The following is an 18,847-nucleotide window of genomic DNA, read 5'->3' on the forward strand; positions in this document are numbered from 1 at the left end:
ACTGTGCAGCTCCCCTGCACACACACAGCCCCAGCCTCGGTGATCTCACTGCATTCATCACAGATCCCAAGGCCAGTGTGCTGCCGTGAAGGCCCCAGGCTCCAAGGACACCCTCTCTGGCAGCCGGCTCCATCCCTGCAGCCAGATACTCAGCGCATTGCCAACACAGAGATCACCCCACAGGGAGACCCTCCTGAACCATCCTGCCCTGAGAAGGGAATCCCCAGGAGGCAAATAGCTGCCTCAGGTCATTAAGCTGCCTGGGGAAGCAGGGACTCTGCTGGGACTCTGCTGGAAGGTTACAGCATGGGGAAGAGGCAGCCCTGACCATGCTGGTTCTAAGCAACCGTACTCTGCAGTCCAGGCAAGACGCAAACCCCCGACTTTGCCAAAGCCCTAGATGCTGCCAGAGGGACTGTGAGGGGCCATAGCATCTGGGTGCTAGCACACTGCTCAGAGCGTTGGTTCTGGCCTACCTGAATCATGTCGTCCATGATGTGCACATCGAAGCCTTCACAGTCACCACAGGGGCTCCGGATCCGCCACAGGTCCTGTGGGGAGGTGCAGCCCTGAGTACAGCACCTGCTGAGCACACAGGTGTCTGAACCACCTGAGCATGAGGTAGGCAAGGGAGCTGAGACCATCCAGGCCTGCTGAGGTCTTGGCCACACCTTCAGGTGGGCGGCACCAGCATTGCCCACCCATTTTCTGACTAATTAAGAGACCACCAATGGGGAACATCTTACTTGTAGGTTCCCTGCCCAACAAGGAGGGGTCAGGGAGTGCTTAAAATCCCAAGACCCTTCCTCAAACCGTTGGTGTCTCTCTCTCCCTCCCCTTTCCAGAGGCACCCCACTTCCCGGCTTCCTCCCTGGAGGTGCTTTCCCCTTCCCTGCTCACCTGGCCCCTTCCCGAATAAATTTTTTTGTCTGCAACAGATTCCCAGCTTTTTATTTCTATACTAAGCTGAGGCAAGAACCCACTGGGCATGTCTGGTAACAGGGGCCATGGACCAGAGACTCCCCCCAGCTGAAGGGACTCGGTCCCTGGTGGCATCAGCACACCACGACGGGACACTCAGCAGCACTCCCGGGCTCGAGGTCAGCCTTCCAGCCCAGACCACCCCTAGCCCCAGCTCCCCAGGGGTCGTTCCTTTGGGCGGGACACATCTGGGCCAGGGTACCTCTGTCCCTGCCTCCGTTCAGGAACGTAGGCCAGGGAATATAAACATTTGTTCTTGAGATTCTCCCTTGACCATGAAAATGAGAATCCATGTGGAAATCTGATCAGGTAAAAAACAACAGAGAAGAAAGGCGCAGGAAGCAGGCCTGGAGTCCCTCAGGCCCCGCGGGAGATAAGACGCTAGCCTTGAGAGGTCTAGCGACTGTAGCATGCCCGTGTGCCACACAAAGCTTTTCAACAAACCTTTTCATAAAAATGCTTTTTCCCACAATGAACTTTGTGTCTGCGGTTCCGCTTTGATGAGAACATTAAAATGAAGCTTTTCAATTCTTGCTTGCACAGACGCTGCCTCGCCCGGCTCAAAACGCTTTTAACTGCAGGAGCCTTGGCTTTTCAGGAGAGCGGCACAGGGCACATGGCCTGTCTCCTGAAATGCTTAATTTCTGTTCTTAATTATTCTGATAAGCCACATTGTGAAGTGACAGCGCGCAGCCACTTCTATTTCCCGTGGCAAACAGCTGTGTTCTCACACACGCTGCCCCATGGCTTCCTGCAGCATGCTGATAGGGACACAGGAGGCCTGAGACCTGAGTCCCAAGGGGCCTTCAGCAAATCCCTTAGGCAGCCTACCCGGAACTCCACAACCATGGCGTACAGCGATGCAGCCTGGGGCATCACCACGGCACCTGGCTCCATGTGCTGGTCCAGTGCAGTGCGGACATACCAGAAGTACAGGTTGTGCCAGGGCAGCAGACTTGTGGTGAAGAACGGCTCCGCTAGCAGCAGAGACACCTGTCGGGCAGAGAGTCAGATCCAGGCATCAGAGGGATCTGCCTGTGGGTGATGGGCTGGGCTCCCACCCTCCCCACCCCCGCGAGAACCCAGAAGGTCAGGCCACTTGCTCAGTCAGTCAGCAAACAAACAGCCAAGTCTGTAGCTGACCTTGTAGTTGAAAAGCTGAGTCCTACCCCCAGGAGTGCCCAGCAGAGGAGGATGGGGAGCTGCCCCTGACTAATGGATAGGAAAGGAAGGGGAGCAGAGGGGCCTTGGCAGTCAGAGCCTGGTAGGGATTTCCAGAATGGCATCCTGTAAGCCCCCACCAGCTTTAGCACTCTTCAGTGCCTGCCGGTAGGGACACAGGCAGGGCAGTATCCCCAGCACCCTGCAAAGCACAAGTAAACATTTGCTGAGTAAACGAGCAAGTGCGTGACCAGGAGTCAGAGAGGCAGGGAGTGTTGGTGTGTACCAGGCCCAGGGACAGGCAGGCTCAGCGGCGAAGGGGTGAGCCACAGCCAAGGACTGGAGGCAGGGCTAGGACAGTGCAGCAACAGGCTGCAGGGGATCTAACGCAGAGCTCAGAAGGGCTGTGTGTGCTCCAAATCCCTGCCCTCTGAGGACCAGGAAGTGAGTGGAGAGGAACCTGACAGGGAGCCAGGCACAAGGAGACAGGTGAGCACAGTGTGGGCTGGGGCGAGCGGAGCGACTCTCAGGGCTGGGCCTGAGCTGATGGGCAGAAGGGTGGCGCTGCTCAGAACAGACTGAGAGGCAGTGACAATACCAGAGCACGGATGGGCTGAGAAAGAGCAAGAGACAGACCTCCTCCTGTTATCCGCCAGGTCACTCCTCAGACACGAGCAACAGCCAGGGAGCCAGGATGAGGCCAGGAACAAAGAACTCCACTCAGGCCTCCACATGGGCAGCGGAGGAGGGGGGGGTGGTCAGGCCATCACCTGCTGCCTTCCAGGGTGCCTTAGCAGCAAACTAGACTGAAGTGAAGCAACTTGAACTCAAATTGTAAAACATGGGATGCCAGCATCCCATAGGAAGACTAACCCATACACTATACTATCGGCCTCTGAACTAGACACTTTCAAAATTTGAATTGCACACTTTTATATCTTTTTTTTTTTTTTAAGATTTACTTATTTTTATTGCAAAGTCAGATATACAGAGAGGATGGGAGACAGAGAGGAAGATTTTCCGTCAATGATTCACTCCTCAAGCAGCTCCAACAGCCAGTGCTGCGCCAATCCAAAGCTAGGAACCAGGAACCTCTTCCGGGTCTCCCACATGGGTGCAGGGTCCCAAGGCTTTGGGCTGTCCTCAACTGCTTTCCCAGGCTACAAACAGGGAGCTGGATGGGAAGTAAAGCTGCCAGGATTAGAACCGGCGCCCATATGGGATCCCGGTGCATGCAAGGTGAGAACGTTAGCCATTAGGCTACCACATATGGAACCGGCGCCCATATGGATCCCAATGCATTCAAGGTGAGGACGTTAGCCGCTAGGCCACTGTGCTGGGCCCTGAACTGTACATTTTTAACAAGTGAGTTGTGGCAGTTGCAGATGAGTTTTACCTTCACAAAGCTGTGAATGACACGGAACAAAATGGGCAAACATCTGAATAGTCACATGTGAGCAAGCACATAAAAAGACGCACACCCACTAAAAAGGTTACACTACAAAACCAGGGCCTAGGATGGCGCCAACAGGGTATAAGATGGTATTGCCTCTCCGGCAGCAGTTTCTTACAAAAGTTTCACAAAATGAGCACATGACTCAGCATGCCTACATCTGGAATCTGCCTCAGGGAACTGAAACCACTCATCCTTACATAGTGCTCATAGCAAGCAGAATTCCCCAAAACGGCAAAAATCTGTGATGCCAGCATCCCACACAGGCACTGGTTCAAGTCTCAGCTGTTCCACTTCCGATTTAGCTCCTGGCTAACATGTCTGGGAAAGCAATACAAACTGGCCCAAGTATTTGGTCCCTATTACCTATATGAAGACCCAGATGGAGTTCCGGGCTCCTGGTTTCTGCCTGGCCCAGCCCTGGCTGTTGCAGTCATTTGGGGAATGAACCAGTAGACAGATGATCTCCCTATAACTTTGCCTTTTAAACAAATAAATAAATCTTAAAACAAAAAACCCTGGAGAACAACCCCAATGTTCGGCAGATGTGGATAATGGGGTACTATTCAGGACTGAAGGACACAGCACAGGCACTCTGTACATGGTCTATGCCCACCGTCCTTAGACGGACTGAAAGAAACGTGCCGTGGGAGCACGTGGACAATCACTTCATTTCTGTTACATTCCCAGAAAAGGGAAATGGGCAGAAATAGAAATTAGATCAGTGGCTTCCTGGGTCTGAAGCCAGGCTCCAGGGAATCTAGCAGGAGACAGAAACGCTCTACACGCATCAGTCAACAGCTCTTTCATATTATAGAATGCCTAAAGATCACTGGCCTATACATTTGAAATGGGCTCCTTTCAAGGCATATCAATTACTTCTCAATAAACCTGGTTTATACACAAAAATATATATCAGTATAAAAGGGCAGGCAGGAAAGACGAACACTGATGGGCTCTGTCCTGGCCCCATATCTGCTTAAGCAAGACAACAGGTGGCAGCTGGACACCAGACCTGGACCCACAAACGGAGGGGCCTCCCTGGAGTGAAGGCCTCCCATGGCCCCGAGCCACCTGAGGGAAGATGTGACACTTCCAGGACAGGGCAGCAGGGATAGGGCAGAGCCTAGGGGAGATAGCTAGGGCAGGTGGAGGAGAGGAGGGACCAGAGGGTCAAAAGACAGATGTGACCACAGAGAGGGCCCCTGTCACACGGCCCAGGGCGGCACGGGGAGGCCCCTGCAAGGGACGGTTTCAGGAAGCAGACAGTGTGTGTCAAAGGGAAGGGTGATGGGATTGTCCCCATGGGGCTGCTCTGTCCTGAACCAGCAGGGCATAGAGAGGCTGAGTTGTGAGGAGCCGCTGGTTTGTCCCTCAGGTCCCCAGGCAAACACAGGGACAGGGCAGCAAGCACTTGCAGTGAAGCACCCCACCCTGATGCCCCCTGAATGCGGGCAGGGGTCCTGTTACTCACCATTCTACCCTCCAAGTCTTCAGACGTTAACAACTCGGGCCGCTTCTCTACGATAGTAATTTTATCTTCCAGATGATTAGCTTGGAAGATCTTTGAAAGAGTATACAACAAAAGAAAACACCAATCACAAATGTATTTTTGTTAAGAAAAAAGAAAAATCCCAAATCCCCCTCAAGTTGCTCTCTGCGCTGGAGAACCCCAAGCCTACGACAACAGGGTGCCCCCTCTACCTGCCCTGCAGAAACCCCTACCTTAGGGGCAGCCAACAATCCCTGGATGAGACTGTGGCCCAATTGCAGTCACAGCAGGACCTCGTACCAGGTCACCCACCTGGGAGGAGACCAGGGGAAAGAGCACACATGCCTCCCACAAGGCAAGGAGCAGTGGTGCCCCAGAACCTGCTTCCGCAGTCGTGCCAGTTCCCTTACTTTCACCCAGTCAGCTGTGAAACCCAGTGTCACAGCATACACGTTTGGGGGACGTTCAGGGGACAGCTGGGCTGCTAGCAGGGAGAGCTCTCGACCCAGCCTGTTCCCCGGGGACGTTACAGCAGCCAGAAGGAAAGCCTCGCAGGCCTCTGGTAGTCACACACGAGAGCCACTTGCCTTTTTCATCAGTCTTTGAGAAGCCGCTGAACTCTCGACTGTAAATACCTGAGGAGAGCACCACAGTGTTAGTTCTCACACATGTGCTATGCAGAGGCAAAATCGCATATTCAAATAAGACAAGATCAGTCCGAGGCAGAGGACATCACCTGAACAGTTCAACCTTGCTTATTGCTGACTTGGAACAGGACAGTCTGCATGGACCCTAACAAGATGGCAGCAGCTGGTACAGGTAGGCAAAAGACCACGAGTCAAGTAGGTGGCCATACCAGGTCAGCTGTACTTGCAAGAAGCCTTCACCAGGGCCTGGCACTGGGGCACTACAGTAAAGCTACAGGCTGCTCCATTTTTGATCCAGTTTCCTGCTAATGACTTGAGGAAAGCTGTGGAAGATGGCCTGAGAGCTTGGGACCCTGCCACCCGTTTGGGAGAAATCGAGGAAGCTCCTGACTCCTGGGTAAGTCTGGCCCTACCCTGGCCATTGCAGCCATCTGGGGAGTGAACCAGCACATGGGAGATCTCTCTGTAACTCTTTTAAATAAATAAATCTTAAAAAAAGAAAGAAAAGGTGCATAGGAGCATGCACCTAACCACATGAACCTGATTCAAGAACTGACCTTAAGAAAAAACAAGCAATAAAATAAAGAGAACAAAGAACCGGCCCCCAGAAGCTGAAAGGAAGCCACGTGCAGTACCTTCTGGGCGCCCAGGTGGTGGGCTAACATGGAGAGCAGGCTGCCGTCGCTGACACACAGGCAGACGCTGTCTGGAGTCAGCACCTGCGGGGAAGCAGGAAGCAAGAAGCAGCAGCTTGACAGGCGTACCTGCTGAAGCCTGTGAGGTGACCCACCCCGCCCTCCAACACCTGCCTCTCCTGAGTCTCGCCAGCAGACGCCAGCGGCAGGAACGACCCTCCTCAACCCAAGCTGGAACACCTCGCTACAGGAAGCCCACACCCAAAGCTACAAGGATGGCCTTTCCCTGTGTGGTGACTTGAGGGCTGTCACTCGAGGCTCAGGCATGTTCAAGTGGTGTCCTTACACAAGGACGACCCCTGAGACACTCCTACACCTTGGATCCTTCCTCCCCTGGAAACATACACATGCACATGGGATTCTGAACATGGAGAGCCTCTGAGCAGCAGTGGTGGTCCCAGGCTTCCCAGCAAGGAGAGCCCTGGGGTCAGGACCGGATGAGAGGCAGCAACAGATGAAAAGGGGTGGCTCATTCACACTAAGTGCTGGGCACCACAAAGGTGTCCAGCAGGTCACACAGAGGCTGCAGGGAGCCCGGAGGAGGCTCCCACAGATGCGCACAGAGCAGGCCCTCCAGGGGACCACAACCAGCCCCCCAGCTTTCCTCTCAGAGCAGCTGGCTGAAGTCACTGACGGGAGAATGCAGAGACACGATCAGCAGATGTCAGAGAGCTGGGGCCAAGGATAACCCCCTACCCTGCCCACCACCCACAAGCTAGACACTTACGGTCCCCAGGGCCTGGACATATTGCTCAGTTCTGTCCGGGTCATTGATCTCTCCAAACCGAGGCCGGGTCCAGAGCAGGTGAGCCTGGCAGTCACACACAGGGCGCATTTGGGCGACCCTCCCGTTCTCTTCAGGACTAAGGCAAGAGATGAACTGACACACAGGGGCAGAGGGCATGGCACAGGCCCTTGCCCTGCAGAACTGGACAGAGGCCTGGGGGTCCTTCCACAAGCCTGCTGAAGGAACACATCTAGACACTCAAACAGGCAGCAGAGATTAAATTCCCAGCCCCAGACCTCATCCATGTTGGCACTCAGTGGAGTCTGGCCCTCTCTGAATACACTGACACGCCCAACCTCAGCTGTGCTCTTGCACCACTCTGCTCAACCCCAATCTGCCCCGCTGCCCCCAGAGCACCCACCAACGGATGCTGGCATCCAATCTCCAAAGGTTCCCGAGGCTCGGCCGTACCTGCTCCGCTGAAGGCTGTACCACACACAATAGTCGTCGTGGTGGGCTACGAGGCAGAGGGCTGAGCCCTGGCTGACGGGCTCCTCTTGGGGCAGGAAGTATACACACTGCATCCAGTGGTCCCGCCACTGAAAGGGGGACAGAGCCAGCTGAAACCAAGGCACAACCACAGCAGCCTCCTAACCCAGGGGCTAAAAAGGCCAGGCAGAACACCAGCCTGCAGCAAGACCCTGAGACAAACTACATTTGGCTACTGTCATGACAGAAGAGAGAAAAGAGAGAACAGATTGCTAGAAGCCTGCCACTTCAGGAGGGTACCACGGAGCGAGGCCAGCAGCCCTCCAGAGGGGATTGGGGAAGAGACACCCTGCCTAAGTTAGGCCAGGCTCTCTCCAACACACTAGGCTGTGCTCCAGACTTCATTCAGAGAAAAATGCTTGGGCTCCTAGTCAGCCTTCAACTGGGGGACGAAAGCTGTCTACTGACCTGGGCATGCACTTCATAAGGCTCCAAGAGACCTAGGACTTGGGAGTCACTTATGTCTTGTAAGTGACTTCAAAGCACAAAAAGGCCAAATGTATTAAGATCAGACTGGAGACAATGGAAAAAGCTGTTTGAGACATGGTGACAATTAAGAAAATTTTCATGCTAGCTGATAGTTGGAGTCCCTACAGGGGTGATAATGGTGTTCTGCTTCTGTTGGAGACTGATTTTATTCTCAGAAGACATATGTTGGTGGGGGGAGGGACTGGCATGACGGCTCAATTCTGCCTGCAATAGTGGGATCCCATATGGGTGCTGGTTTGTGTCCTGGCTGCTCCACTTCCTATCCAACTCCCTGCTTGTGGCCTGGGAAAGCAGTACAGGACAGCCCAAAGCCTTGGGACCCTGCACCTGTGTCAGAGACCCAGAGGAGGCTCTTGGCTCTTGGCTTCAGATCAGATCAGCTCGAGCTGTTGTGCCACTTGAGGAGTGAATCAGTAGATAGAAGATCTTTCTCACTAGACAACCCTCCTCTCTAAGTCTGCCTTTCTGCTAAAGATAAACATATCTTTAAAAAATAAATATATTGGGCCCGGCACGGTGGCGCAAGTGGTTAAGGTCCTCGCCTTGAACGTGCCGGGATCCCATATGGGCACCGGTTCTAATCCCAGCAGCCCCACTTCCCATCCAGCTCCCTGCTTGTGGCCCGGGAAAGCAGTCGAGGACAGCCCAAAGCTTTGGGACCCTGCACCTGTGTGGGAGACCCGAAGAGGCTCCTGGCTTCAGATCGGCATAGCATCGGCCGTTGCGCTCACTTGGGGAGTGAATCATCGGACGGAAGATCTTCCTCTCTGTCTCTCCTCCTCTCTGTATATCTGACTTTGTAATAAAAATAAATAAATCTTAAAAAAACAAAACAAAACAAAACAAAACAAAAAAACTGGAACCCACCAGAAGTACAGCAGCTCAGAGATCACAAGGGGGTTTCAAATGCCATGTAGTGCTCAACAGTTTCATAAAATGAGGTCTACAACCATTATAACGTTTAAGCCTCTTTTTAAAAAAGAAAACTGGGGCCCGGCAGCATGGCCTAGTGGCTTAAGTCCTCGCCTTGAACGCGCCAGGATCCCATATGGGCGCCGGTTCTAGTCCCGGTGGCCCTGCTTCCCATCCAGCTCCCTGCCTGTGGCCTGGGAAGGCAGTTGAGGATGGCCCAATGCTTTGGACCCTGCACCCGTGAAGGAAATCTGGAAGAGGTTCCTGGTTCCCGGGTTCGGATTGGCGCAGTACCAGCTGTTGCGCTCACTTGGGCAGTGAATCATCGGACGGAAGATCTGCCTCTCTGTCTCTCCTCCTCTGTGTATATATGACTTTGTAATGAAAATAAAATAAATCTTTAAAAAAAAAGAAAGAAAGAAAACTGTTCCAAAAAGTGGATGCCCAGCTCAATTCTGATGAGATGGCTGCCTCTGTCTTTGGTCATCCTCAGAACCTGGGCATACTGGGTCCTCCAGGCCCAGGGCCAGGCCCACCTCCCCATCCACCAAGTTCTTGCGCATGTAAAATGTCTATTTGAACAAAAAGGCAAGACAATGAAAATCCAACCAGGTGTCTTCTGGAAAAAGCAGGCTGTGTGAAACCTGTTATTCATTCCCATGCTATGCAAATTCATATAAACACAAAAGCAGACTCTCTGAACCCCCTGTGCTCCCATTGTTCCTCCCTGTACCTGTCCCTCCCACTGTATCCACAACAGGGGGCTCCCCAGTCCCAGTGCTAAGAGCTGGCAGCAGAACCCACCAGCCCTCCCAGTGCTAAGAGCTGGCAGCAGAACCCACCAGCCCATGGAACAAAAAGAGGGAAGATCAAAGCGCTTTTGTGACTCATTAGCAGCTCGCAAATTCCTAACCGTGCAAAAGCCATGGCTTATCCAGGAAAGGGCCCAGAGCCCACTGTTAGAGAACCTGGGAGCAACACTCTGCCGGACCCCACCACTGTCACTGGGGGACTGGTCCCTGAGTTTCCTGCCACAGCCCCTGTGAGGATCCCTCACACGAGGATTCCAGGGGACAATGGAGGGAGCCCTGCTTGGAAGGTGTGCACATGAAAGCACTAAGTTTATAGGAGGTTTTCATGCTAGCTTGCAGTCACACCTGCTGGGAGGAGGAAGAAAGCTGCTCAAGGCCAGTCTCCACTCTGAGAGCCAACCCTGACCTGCACCCACACCCACTTAGCCTGCAGAGAATCAAAGCTGCAGCGGCAGAGAAGCACCTGCCAGCGAGTTGCTACTGCTTGGGGCAGAGCGGGGACCGAGGTGCTCACAGGCCCAGGGGAACTATGCAGTGACACAGGGGATTCGGGAGCAGGGGGACAGCTAAGGCCTTTCCACAAAATCCACACTGTGTCTACCCAGAACCAAAACAAAGCCAGGGGTAGGGGTAGTGCCGAGGGCTGACGATCCCTAAGCTCATGTCTTACTGCTTGGCCCTGAAACATCTTCTACACTCATTTCCTTTTGAGTGTATGTGTGTGTGGGTCACACACATGCACGTGAGCAAAAAAAAAAAAAAAAAAAAATCAAGATGCAAGGACATACAGTGAAAAGAAGTTTCCTATACACCTCTAATTGTTAGCATGTCTCTCTCCCAGAAGCAATCTTTTTTTTTTTTTTTTTAGCCAATTCTGGTGAAGTCTAAAGATGTCTTATACACAGTCCACATGTACTATTCAAATTCACATCCTTTCTATGACTAACACCAGCAGCAGCTGAACAGACACAGCTCTGCTCCTTGTTCCACCTGGTAACATGCTCTGGGCCTCTACCATGTCAGCATGAAAGCTCCCACGTGGACAGGATGCAGGGTGACAGACTAATCAGGGCTGTGGTGAGTGCCCCACACACCATTCTGCACATGCATGCATCTATCCAGAGCTCAAGCAGCTGCGGGCACGGTCACTTTCCATGGGGACATCCAGGGACTCACTTCCCTGCTCCTTCTCCAACACAGAGGGCCCTAAGCTTTCTCAACTTTTTTCACCAGCAGCTGGAAGCTGTGGCTGTTGAGTTTCACTGCTTCTAATCTTAGTGGAACTGAAGACTTGAGCATGTGGTTAAGAGTCAGCCACACCCCTCTTCCGCAGTTCCTGTCCTCTGCTCATGCTGTGTTGAGCTGGGAAGGTGAACTCGGAGCCCCAAGGGTGACTCAGGGGTTAGGCTATGCTAGCACTGCTAGGAAGCCAGGTCCCTGCTAATGTAGCTGGGAAATAACAGAAAATGGCCTTGAATGCTTGAACCACTGCACCCATATGGGAGTCTGGGAAGATGCTAGGCCTGGCATAGTCCCAGCCACTGCAGCCATTTGGGGAGTGAACCAGTGAATGAAGAATGACCCTTCTCTCTCCTGTTACTCTGACTTTCAAATAAATAAACCTTAAAAAAAAAAAAAAGGCGAAGTTTTTGTATTGCTGTGTCCACGGGTGCTGATCATGAACTCACACTGAGAGGTCTGCCTTACCAAAGCGGGCCTGTGTTTATCTTTCTAACTCCTCTTTTGCTTCTGACACAACCTCCTCCTCTACCTGTGAATTCTACAGAATCTGCAGTTCAACCTGCTCTTGTCTCACAAACTAAAGTGGATGGCAAGTTTCCTGTTCAACAAGAAAACATGCTCAGCTCCTGCCTCTTACCTGGAGACCTTCTGGATCCGAATGTGCCCAGAAGGGGGCCATGGTGCACTTGATCTTCCCTTCAGGGTCCATTTCAATATCCCACCAGGACAGGACCACCTGAGCCCGGCCAGATGCCACAGGTTCAAACTGCTGACTATGACAGGCAGCTGAGCTACTGACTTGCTTGCTGAAGTCCACACTGTGGAAGAATAGCCAAGAACATAAATGTACTTTAACCCACACATTCTGCTTTCAAGTTTCCGCAGTGGCCTAACCAACAATGCTGCTTGGTTGCAATAAAACAACAACAAAAAAATCTGGCTTTCACAAGCAGGTGACACCAGCCAGGCCTCCTTCTCACTTAAAAGAACTTCCAGGGGCCGGAGCCATGCTAACAGTTAAAGCTGCCCCCTGCAGCCCCAGCATCCTATGTGGTCACCAGCTCAAGTTGTGGCTGCTGCACTTCCAATCCAGCTCCCTGTCAATGTACCTGGGAGAGCAGCAGAAAAGGCCCAAGTGCTTAGGCCCTGGCACCTACTTGGGAGACCTGGAAGAAGCTCCTGACTCCAGGCTTTGGAATGGCCTGGCTCTGGTCACTGTAGCCATTTGGGGAGTTAACCAGCAGAAAAATCTCTCTCTGCCCACCACCCCCATCCCCAGCCATAACATTTCAAATAAATAGACAAACAAGCAAGCAAACAAAATCTTTAAAAAATAACTCCAAGGTTCTGAATTCCATTAGTTCTCCCAAAGATCTATTACTCAGGTGGGTCCTCAGTACCTGAACATCGGCAGCACGTGGCTAAGGACAGTGAAGTCGGCGGGTGACACTTGGTTCAGCTGTATGTCATAGACAGAGGGTGCACCGGGGCACCTGTCCAGCTCTGCGGGAGGATTAATGATTTGCTCCCCACGGCTGGTGTGAATGCAGATGGGGAACAGCTTGTTCCACGACCACATCTTTCTCGACTCCACCAACTGTGCGTATATGGTGGCCCGGTGCGGCACAGCCTCACAGTTCTCCTAAGGTCACATTACAAACAAAAGGACAACCAATCAGTACACGGAACCATAGGCAATCTCACTGGTTAAAAAAGTTACTGGGACCAGCGTTGTGGTATAGCTAGGAAAGCTGCTGTGACACCACAATCTAATATGGGTATGGGCTCGTGTCCTAGCTGCTCCACTTTCAATCTAGCTCCCTTCCTGCCAATAGCTTGGAAAAGCAGCAAAAGATGTCCCAAGTGGTTGGACCCTGCCATATCTGCGGACACCTGGATGAGACTCTTAGCTTCAGCTTGGCTTTGCCCTGGCCACTGTGGCCACTTGGGAAGTAAACCAGTGATGGAAGATCTGTCTCCTTTAACTATTTCAAATAAACAAATAACTAATAAATCTTTAGCAACATTTAAAGCCACATCACTATTAGGACAGTAAAGTGTTTTCAGCCCTAAGCTCTAGAGATAGGGAAAAGAAAAGGAAAAGGAACTAGATTTCACAAAAGTATACATACAATGCCTAAAATGATTTAGGCCAGATAAAGTCCAAGCTCTCGGCACTTTAAGGGCTTAAGAGAGCAGACCCCGATTCTAATCCCAGCAGCCCCACTTCCCATCCAGCTCTCTGCTTGTGACCTGGGAAAGCAGTTGAGGATGGCCCAAAGCTTTGGGTCCCTGCACCCACGTGGGAGACCCAGAAGAAGCTCCTGGCTCCTGGCTTCAGATTGGCTCAGCTGCTGGCCACTGCAGTCACTTGGAGAGTGAACCATCGGATAGAAGATCTTTCCTCTACTCTGCATATCTGACTTTCCAACAAAAATTAAATAAATCTTAAACACACACACACACACACACACACACACACACATACACACACACACCCTATCTGTCACCATGCCGAACTTGTGCATTACTTGGAAGAAAGGATCCTAGTCTTACTGAGCAGTAACCTGGCCCCAGGACAGGACAACCTTCAGTGTGGCTTTTAACTCTTCTTCTTCCTCTTCTTCAAAAGAGAAAGATTCAGAGACAGAACAGAGACAAAGCAAGCACTCTATCCATTAGCTCACTTCTTGAAAGCCCTGCAACAGCTGGCTGGGCCAAGCCAAAAACAGGAGACTGAAACTCAATTCAGTTCTCCCACTTGGGTGGCAGAGACTTGGGTATCTGAGCCATCACTTGCTGGCTCCCAGTGTGTGCGTGAGCAGCTGGATCAGAAGCAGAGCCAAGACATAAACCCAGGCACTCGGACAGGGAAGGTGGGGAACCCAACCAACACCTTAACACGTGTACCAGAGTCTGACTCCTGAGTGTGGTGCTTGTCAGGACACCAGAAGCTCCTCATGGCCAAGTGCAAGGGACAACTGTCCACCGTCACTTGCAGTGCTGGTATCTCCAGGTCCTGCTCAAGTACTTAGCCCAGTTTTCCTCCAACCTCAGTCTCTACACTGGGCACCAGTGTGAGGACACACACAGTTGCTCCTGCACAGGAATGACACGCACTGGGTCTTTCTCCCTTAATACCTCTGGCCTTCTGAGCCACAGCCTCTGAGGTAGTGAGAACATAAATGACCCATGTGCCTGGGGAGACACTGAGGGCTGAGGCTAGGCTGAGCTTCACTGAGATGACAGCCACAGACATAGGGCAGCTGGGGATCCGCTACCTGCACGAGATGCTTGTGTGCGTGTTCATAAGAAGGCAGCGCCCCTTCTCCGATCAGCTCCGTGTCAAACAGCTCTGTAATCAGGATGTTGGCACGACATGGCATGTCACCATCTGAGGAGAACAAAGAAACAGAACTAGAGTGAGACAGGCCAGGGAAAATATTTACACCAAATCCATGAAAGGTGAGAGGCCATGTGGTCATTACACTGATCACACACACAGATGCTGAAGCACTGGGCAGCAGTACAGTGTCTTCACCTGACTTTCCCATGGTTCCGCAAAATATACACCCGTTCGTGTGTTTGGAAACATGTTCACACCTGGAAAGTCCAGACTATGGGAATTTTTCGTTTTTACCTTTTCACTTTATTCTGCACATTTTAAATTGGTAGTAAGAACTAGGAAAAAGAAAACTAGTAACATCCAACAAGAAACACGGTAAAATAAAAACAGGTCATTCAAAACAGACCATACACCAACCAAATATACAGACATTGTTTCATCCTGATTAGCAACTGGAGAGAAACAAATAAATAAAATATTAACTACAGAAATTAGGGAAAAAATTTAGTTAAAAAGCAAAAAGTGAAGGCTGGTATTTGGTTGCAAAGAGAGGAAGAGAACATCAAGCCAAGAGGCTGTCTAATGACCCTCCCACTCACCCTCGCTTGGCTGCATCTCCAAAAATCGAAATCCATGATTTAGATGCCCCAGATTCCTTATAATAAATCCCCTTAATTAACTTAGTGTCAGGCCACCAAATAAGCTCCCAAATGACTGCTGTTTTAGGACAGGACAGTTCTGGAAGATTCTGTATGTCAACTCCATTTCTCTAAACCACTGTAATGTAATGTTAATTATAACTGTTAATGAGCCAAGAAAGCAGACAGACTTTGGAAGGGGCTGTTCACTATGAAGAATGAACTATAAACATTCTAATGGCTCATGGATTACAACCTGACAGGTCTCACTCATCATCTACACAGGGAACAAGACTCATAGATGCGACACAAAAGCAACAGGAAAGGGGTCAAAGATGGGGGTGAGTGGACAAACCCTGAGCTTTGGGTCCATTCTATTACTTGCATCACCTCTAAAATGAGCTCTGACCCACTCCACAGCCTCACCCCCCTCTCCACCCTCAACCCCTCCCCAGATTTCAGCCCCAGTGACTGGCAGACCCCAGGCATACACTTCAGAAACCTGGACATCATTTAGGAGCTTCAGTCACAGAGTCCCTGACCACCTGCTCACCACTGCACCCCAGTGCCCACATCAATGCTTGGCAGGCCAGTGAGCAATTGTCAACAAACATTAGCTTGCTTTTCTGTCACTCCACAGCCAATCACCCAGCCCTGCTAATTCTATCTCCTGGTTTCATTTTTAAGCCAATTATGGAGCTTAAAATGATTTACTGGGCAAATCTGCTTCATTAAACTAAAAATAAAGTGTTCTGACCCAGTGAATCTTAAAACACCTAGGAGAAGCCTGGTGTTTACAGCGAGTGCTGACAGTGCCAAGGAGACCTGAGAGGGCAGCTGCCTCACGGCTTCCTTTGTGTATCTCTGTCAATAGCAGGAGGGATGAACAGATGCCGCTCCCCGGGCATATGCAGTCCATCTCAGAGGAACAGAACGAGCTGCGATGACATTTCTTCAAAGGCCTGAGAACAGGAACGTGGAGGAAACACGTGCAGAAGCGGAAGGAGCACAGAAGGAGAAACAAGACTGGAACATGTTTTGGGCAGGACTGACTGACCCATACAGCAAAGCAGCAAGGGATGGACACAAAGAGAAGCAAGCAGGCACCCATTCCAGCAAACACAACACGTGCTGCTGGGCTGCAAATGAAATTCCCATTAAATTTGTAATTTTCCAAATCTGAGGGGCTGTGGACCGCACAAGGCTGACAAGGCTCTGAGCAAGTAAGAGAATGGAATCCTGAGTAAGACCTGCACAGTTCACACGCTCATGTGGGAACACAGACATCAAACACAACTATATAACAATTTAATCACTGCAGTGCTGAGTATTACAAAGGGAAATCATTAGGAAAGCACACAGGAGCCTGTAGGGCAGAGGCGGCCCTGAACATGGATCTCCAAGGGCTCTGTGCTGGACAGAAAAAACACCAAACAAATCAACTCCACTGCTACCCTAGTGGAGCAAGTGGGAGGATACCCACCACTCTCCCACTCCCAACAACTGGAAATCTAGAAGAGATAAAAAGAGAAACCTTTTCAGATGCAGGACGAGACAACAGTCTGCTTCCCACAAGAAAAATGAGCCAAGTGAGCCCAGTGGCCGCTTCAGTTTTCAGAAAGGGAGAACCTCACTGACCACTGTCCATGGGTGAGAGAGCACGTGCAGTGCCAAGAGATTAGCACTGAGTGCCCTGCACTGTCTCTCCTGGTTACCCACTAAGGGGGCACCCTTGAGTCGGCTTTCTGTCACCCAGCGTGCGACTGCCGAGACCATGTGCCGTGGTCTATGTCTCGGCCACTCGGGCTCTGCAGCTCAGCAGTGTCGTCCAGGTGACTCACGCTGCAGGAGGCCATCAGAGTCCTCTCCTGCCCAGTCTGGTCTGCTCGTCATGCCCCTGGCGACCTGGGCATCGCTTTCTTTCTCCAAGAGTTATCCGTTTGAAAGGCAGGGAGAGGGGAGCCAGGCAGTCTGAGAGCAGCAGGAATTGGGTGTTATTCTTACCTACTCTGTTCACTCCCCAGAGGCCCACAACGGCCTGGGCGAAGCAGGCTGCAGGTGGGAGCCAGGAAGTTCCCCCAGCTCTCCCACTTGGGTAGCAGCAACCCAAGTACTTGGACCATAATCTTCTGTCTCCCAGAATCATCATCAGGAAGCTGGACTGGAGGCTGGAAACATCTGGGATCTGAATCAGGAACGCTGATATATAACATGGGCATCCTGGGCAGCAGCTCAGCCCCGTGTGCAGCAACACCTGTCCTTGAACTGTTCCTGATACTGTGGTTTTTTTTTTAAACTCTAAAAGCCCCTTTTAGATACTTTGTCAATTTGCCCCATTACTCATGTTCACATTTTCTTCTAAGTAACATTTATGGTCACCATTTTAGCATCTTTATCTTCCATTTCTCCACCCTTGTCTTTTCTGGGTTTCTTCTGTTGGCTTATTATTATCTTGGTTTTGGGTCATATTTTACTTCTTTGCCTATTGACTATTTTTTTAAAAAATTTTATTGGAAAGTCAGACATACAGAGAGAAGGAGAGACAGAGAGCAAAATCTTTTATCTGATGATTCACTCTCCAAGTGGCCACAACGGCCAGTGCTGCACCAACCCGAAGCCAGGAGCCAGGAACCTCCTCTAGGTCTCCCACGTGGGTGCAGGGTCCCAAGGCTTTGGGCCGTCCTTGACTGCTTTCCCAGGCCACAAGTAGATGGGAAGTAGAGCTGCCGGGATAAAAACTGGTGCCCATATGGGATCCCAGAACGTTCAAGGCGAGGACTTTAGCCACTAGACCATGGTGCCAGGCCCAAAACCTGTTTTAGAGCTTGTTTGGAGCAGAGTTGGAGCAGCCTTAAGCTGGGGCTTCTCAGTAGTAGCCCTGTTGATACTTAGGGTCTGATTATTTCTGTAGTGGGAAGCAGTCCTGAACAGTGTGGGAGGTAGCAGGACCCCCACCCCACTATCATCTGTGCCAGCGTGAAGCATACCTAGATATGGCCACATGTCCTGGGGAAAGGGGGCGGCAGGGCAGAGTCCCCACATGGAGGACCACTGCCCTAAGGATTCCTGAGCCAGACTGAAGAGGGGTGGGCCGAGCAGTGTTTCTGCCAAGCACCTGGCTGCTCAGTGAGGATTTTCTGACCTGGCTGACCAGCACTTGCAGGCTTTATGTCCTCTGCGAGCTCTGGATATTGCTCAGCTTAGAGCTACATGAATGTCTTTTGGCCATGCAGAACCTTACCCTGTACTTGGGTTGCTGCTACCCAAGTGGGAGAGCTGGGGGAACTTCCTGGCTCCCACCTGCAGCCTGCTTCGCCCAGGCCGTTGTGGGCCTCTGGGGAGTGAACAGAGTAGGTAAGAGTAACACCCAATTCCTGCTGCTCTCAGACTGCCTGGCTCCCCTCTCCCTGCCTTTCAAACGGATAACTCTTGGAGAAAGAAAGCGATGCCCAGGTCGCCAGGGGCATGACGAGCAGACCAGACTGGGCAGGAGAGGACTCTGATGGCCTCCTGCAGCGTGAGTCACCTGGACGACACTGCTGAGCTGCAGAGCCCGAGTGGCCGAGACACAGACCACGGCACATGGTCTCGGCAATCGCACGCTGGGTGACAGAAAGCCGACTCCAAGGGTGCCCCCTTAGTGGGTAACCAGGAGTGACAGTGCAGGGCACTCAGTGCTGGGTGCCTAGACCAGAGCCAGGGG

General features: G+C 51.7%; 1 protein-coding gene across 3 annotated transcripts in view; it reads right to left on the reverse strand.

Annotated features, from left to right (window-relative positions):
• PRMT7 (protein arginine methyltransferase 7) overlaps positions 1-18,847 on the reverse strand; it is a 30,371-nt gene that overhangs the window by 4,263 nt on the left and 7,261 nt on the right. For all 3 annotated transcript variants that reach the window (XM_040982483.1, XM_040982484.1, XM_040982482.1), the window contains 10 exons: positions 14,442-14,554; positions 12,561-12,802; positions 11,798-11,978; positions 7,628-7,755; positions 7,157-7,292; positions 6,370-6,453; positions 5,675-5,722; positions 5,070-5,159; positions 1,813-1,974; positions 477-551 (listed from right to left, as the gene is read on the reverse strand). In XM_040982483.1, coding sequence (XP_040838417.1) covers positions 477-551; positions 1,813-1,974; positions 5,070-5,159; positions 5,675-5,722; positions 6,370-6,453; positions 7,157-7,292; positions 7,628-7,755; positions 11,798-11,978; positions 12,561-12,802; positions 14,442-14,554 — 1,259 coding nt within the window. The remainder of the gene's footprint in view (positions 1-476; positions 552-1,812; positions 1,975-5,069; positions 5,160-5,674; positions 5,723-6,369; positions 6,454-7,156; positions 7,293-7,627; positions 7,756-11,797; positions 11,979-12,560; positions 12,803-14,441; positions 14,555-18,847) is intronic.

The sequence above is a fragment of the Ochotona curzoniae genome, unplaced genomic scaffold, assembly GCF_017591425.1.
Source record: "Ochotona curzoniae isolate NIBS_2020 unplaced genomic scaffold, NIBS_Ocur_1.0 contig_3622, whole genome shotgun sequence".
Taxonomy (NCBI): domain Eukaryota; kingdom Metazoa; phylum Chordata; class Mammalia; order Lagomorpha; family Ochotonidae; genus Ochotona; species Ochotona curzoniae.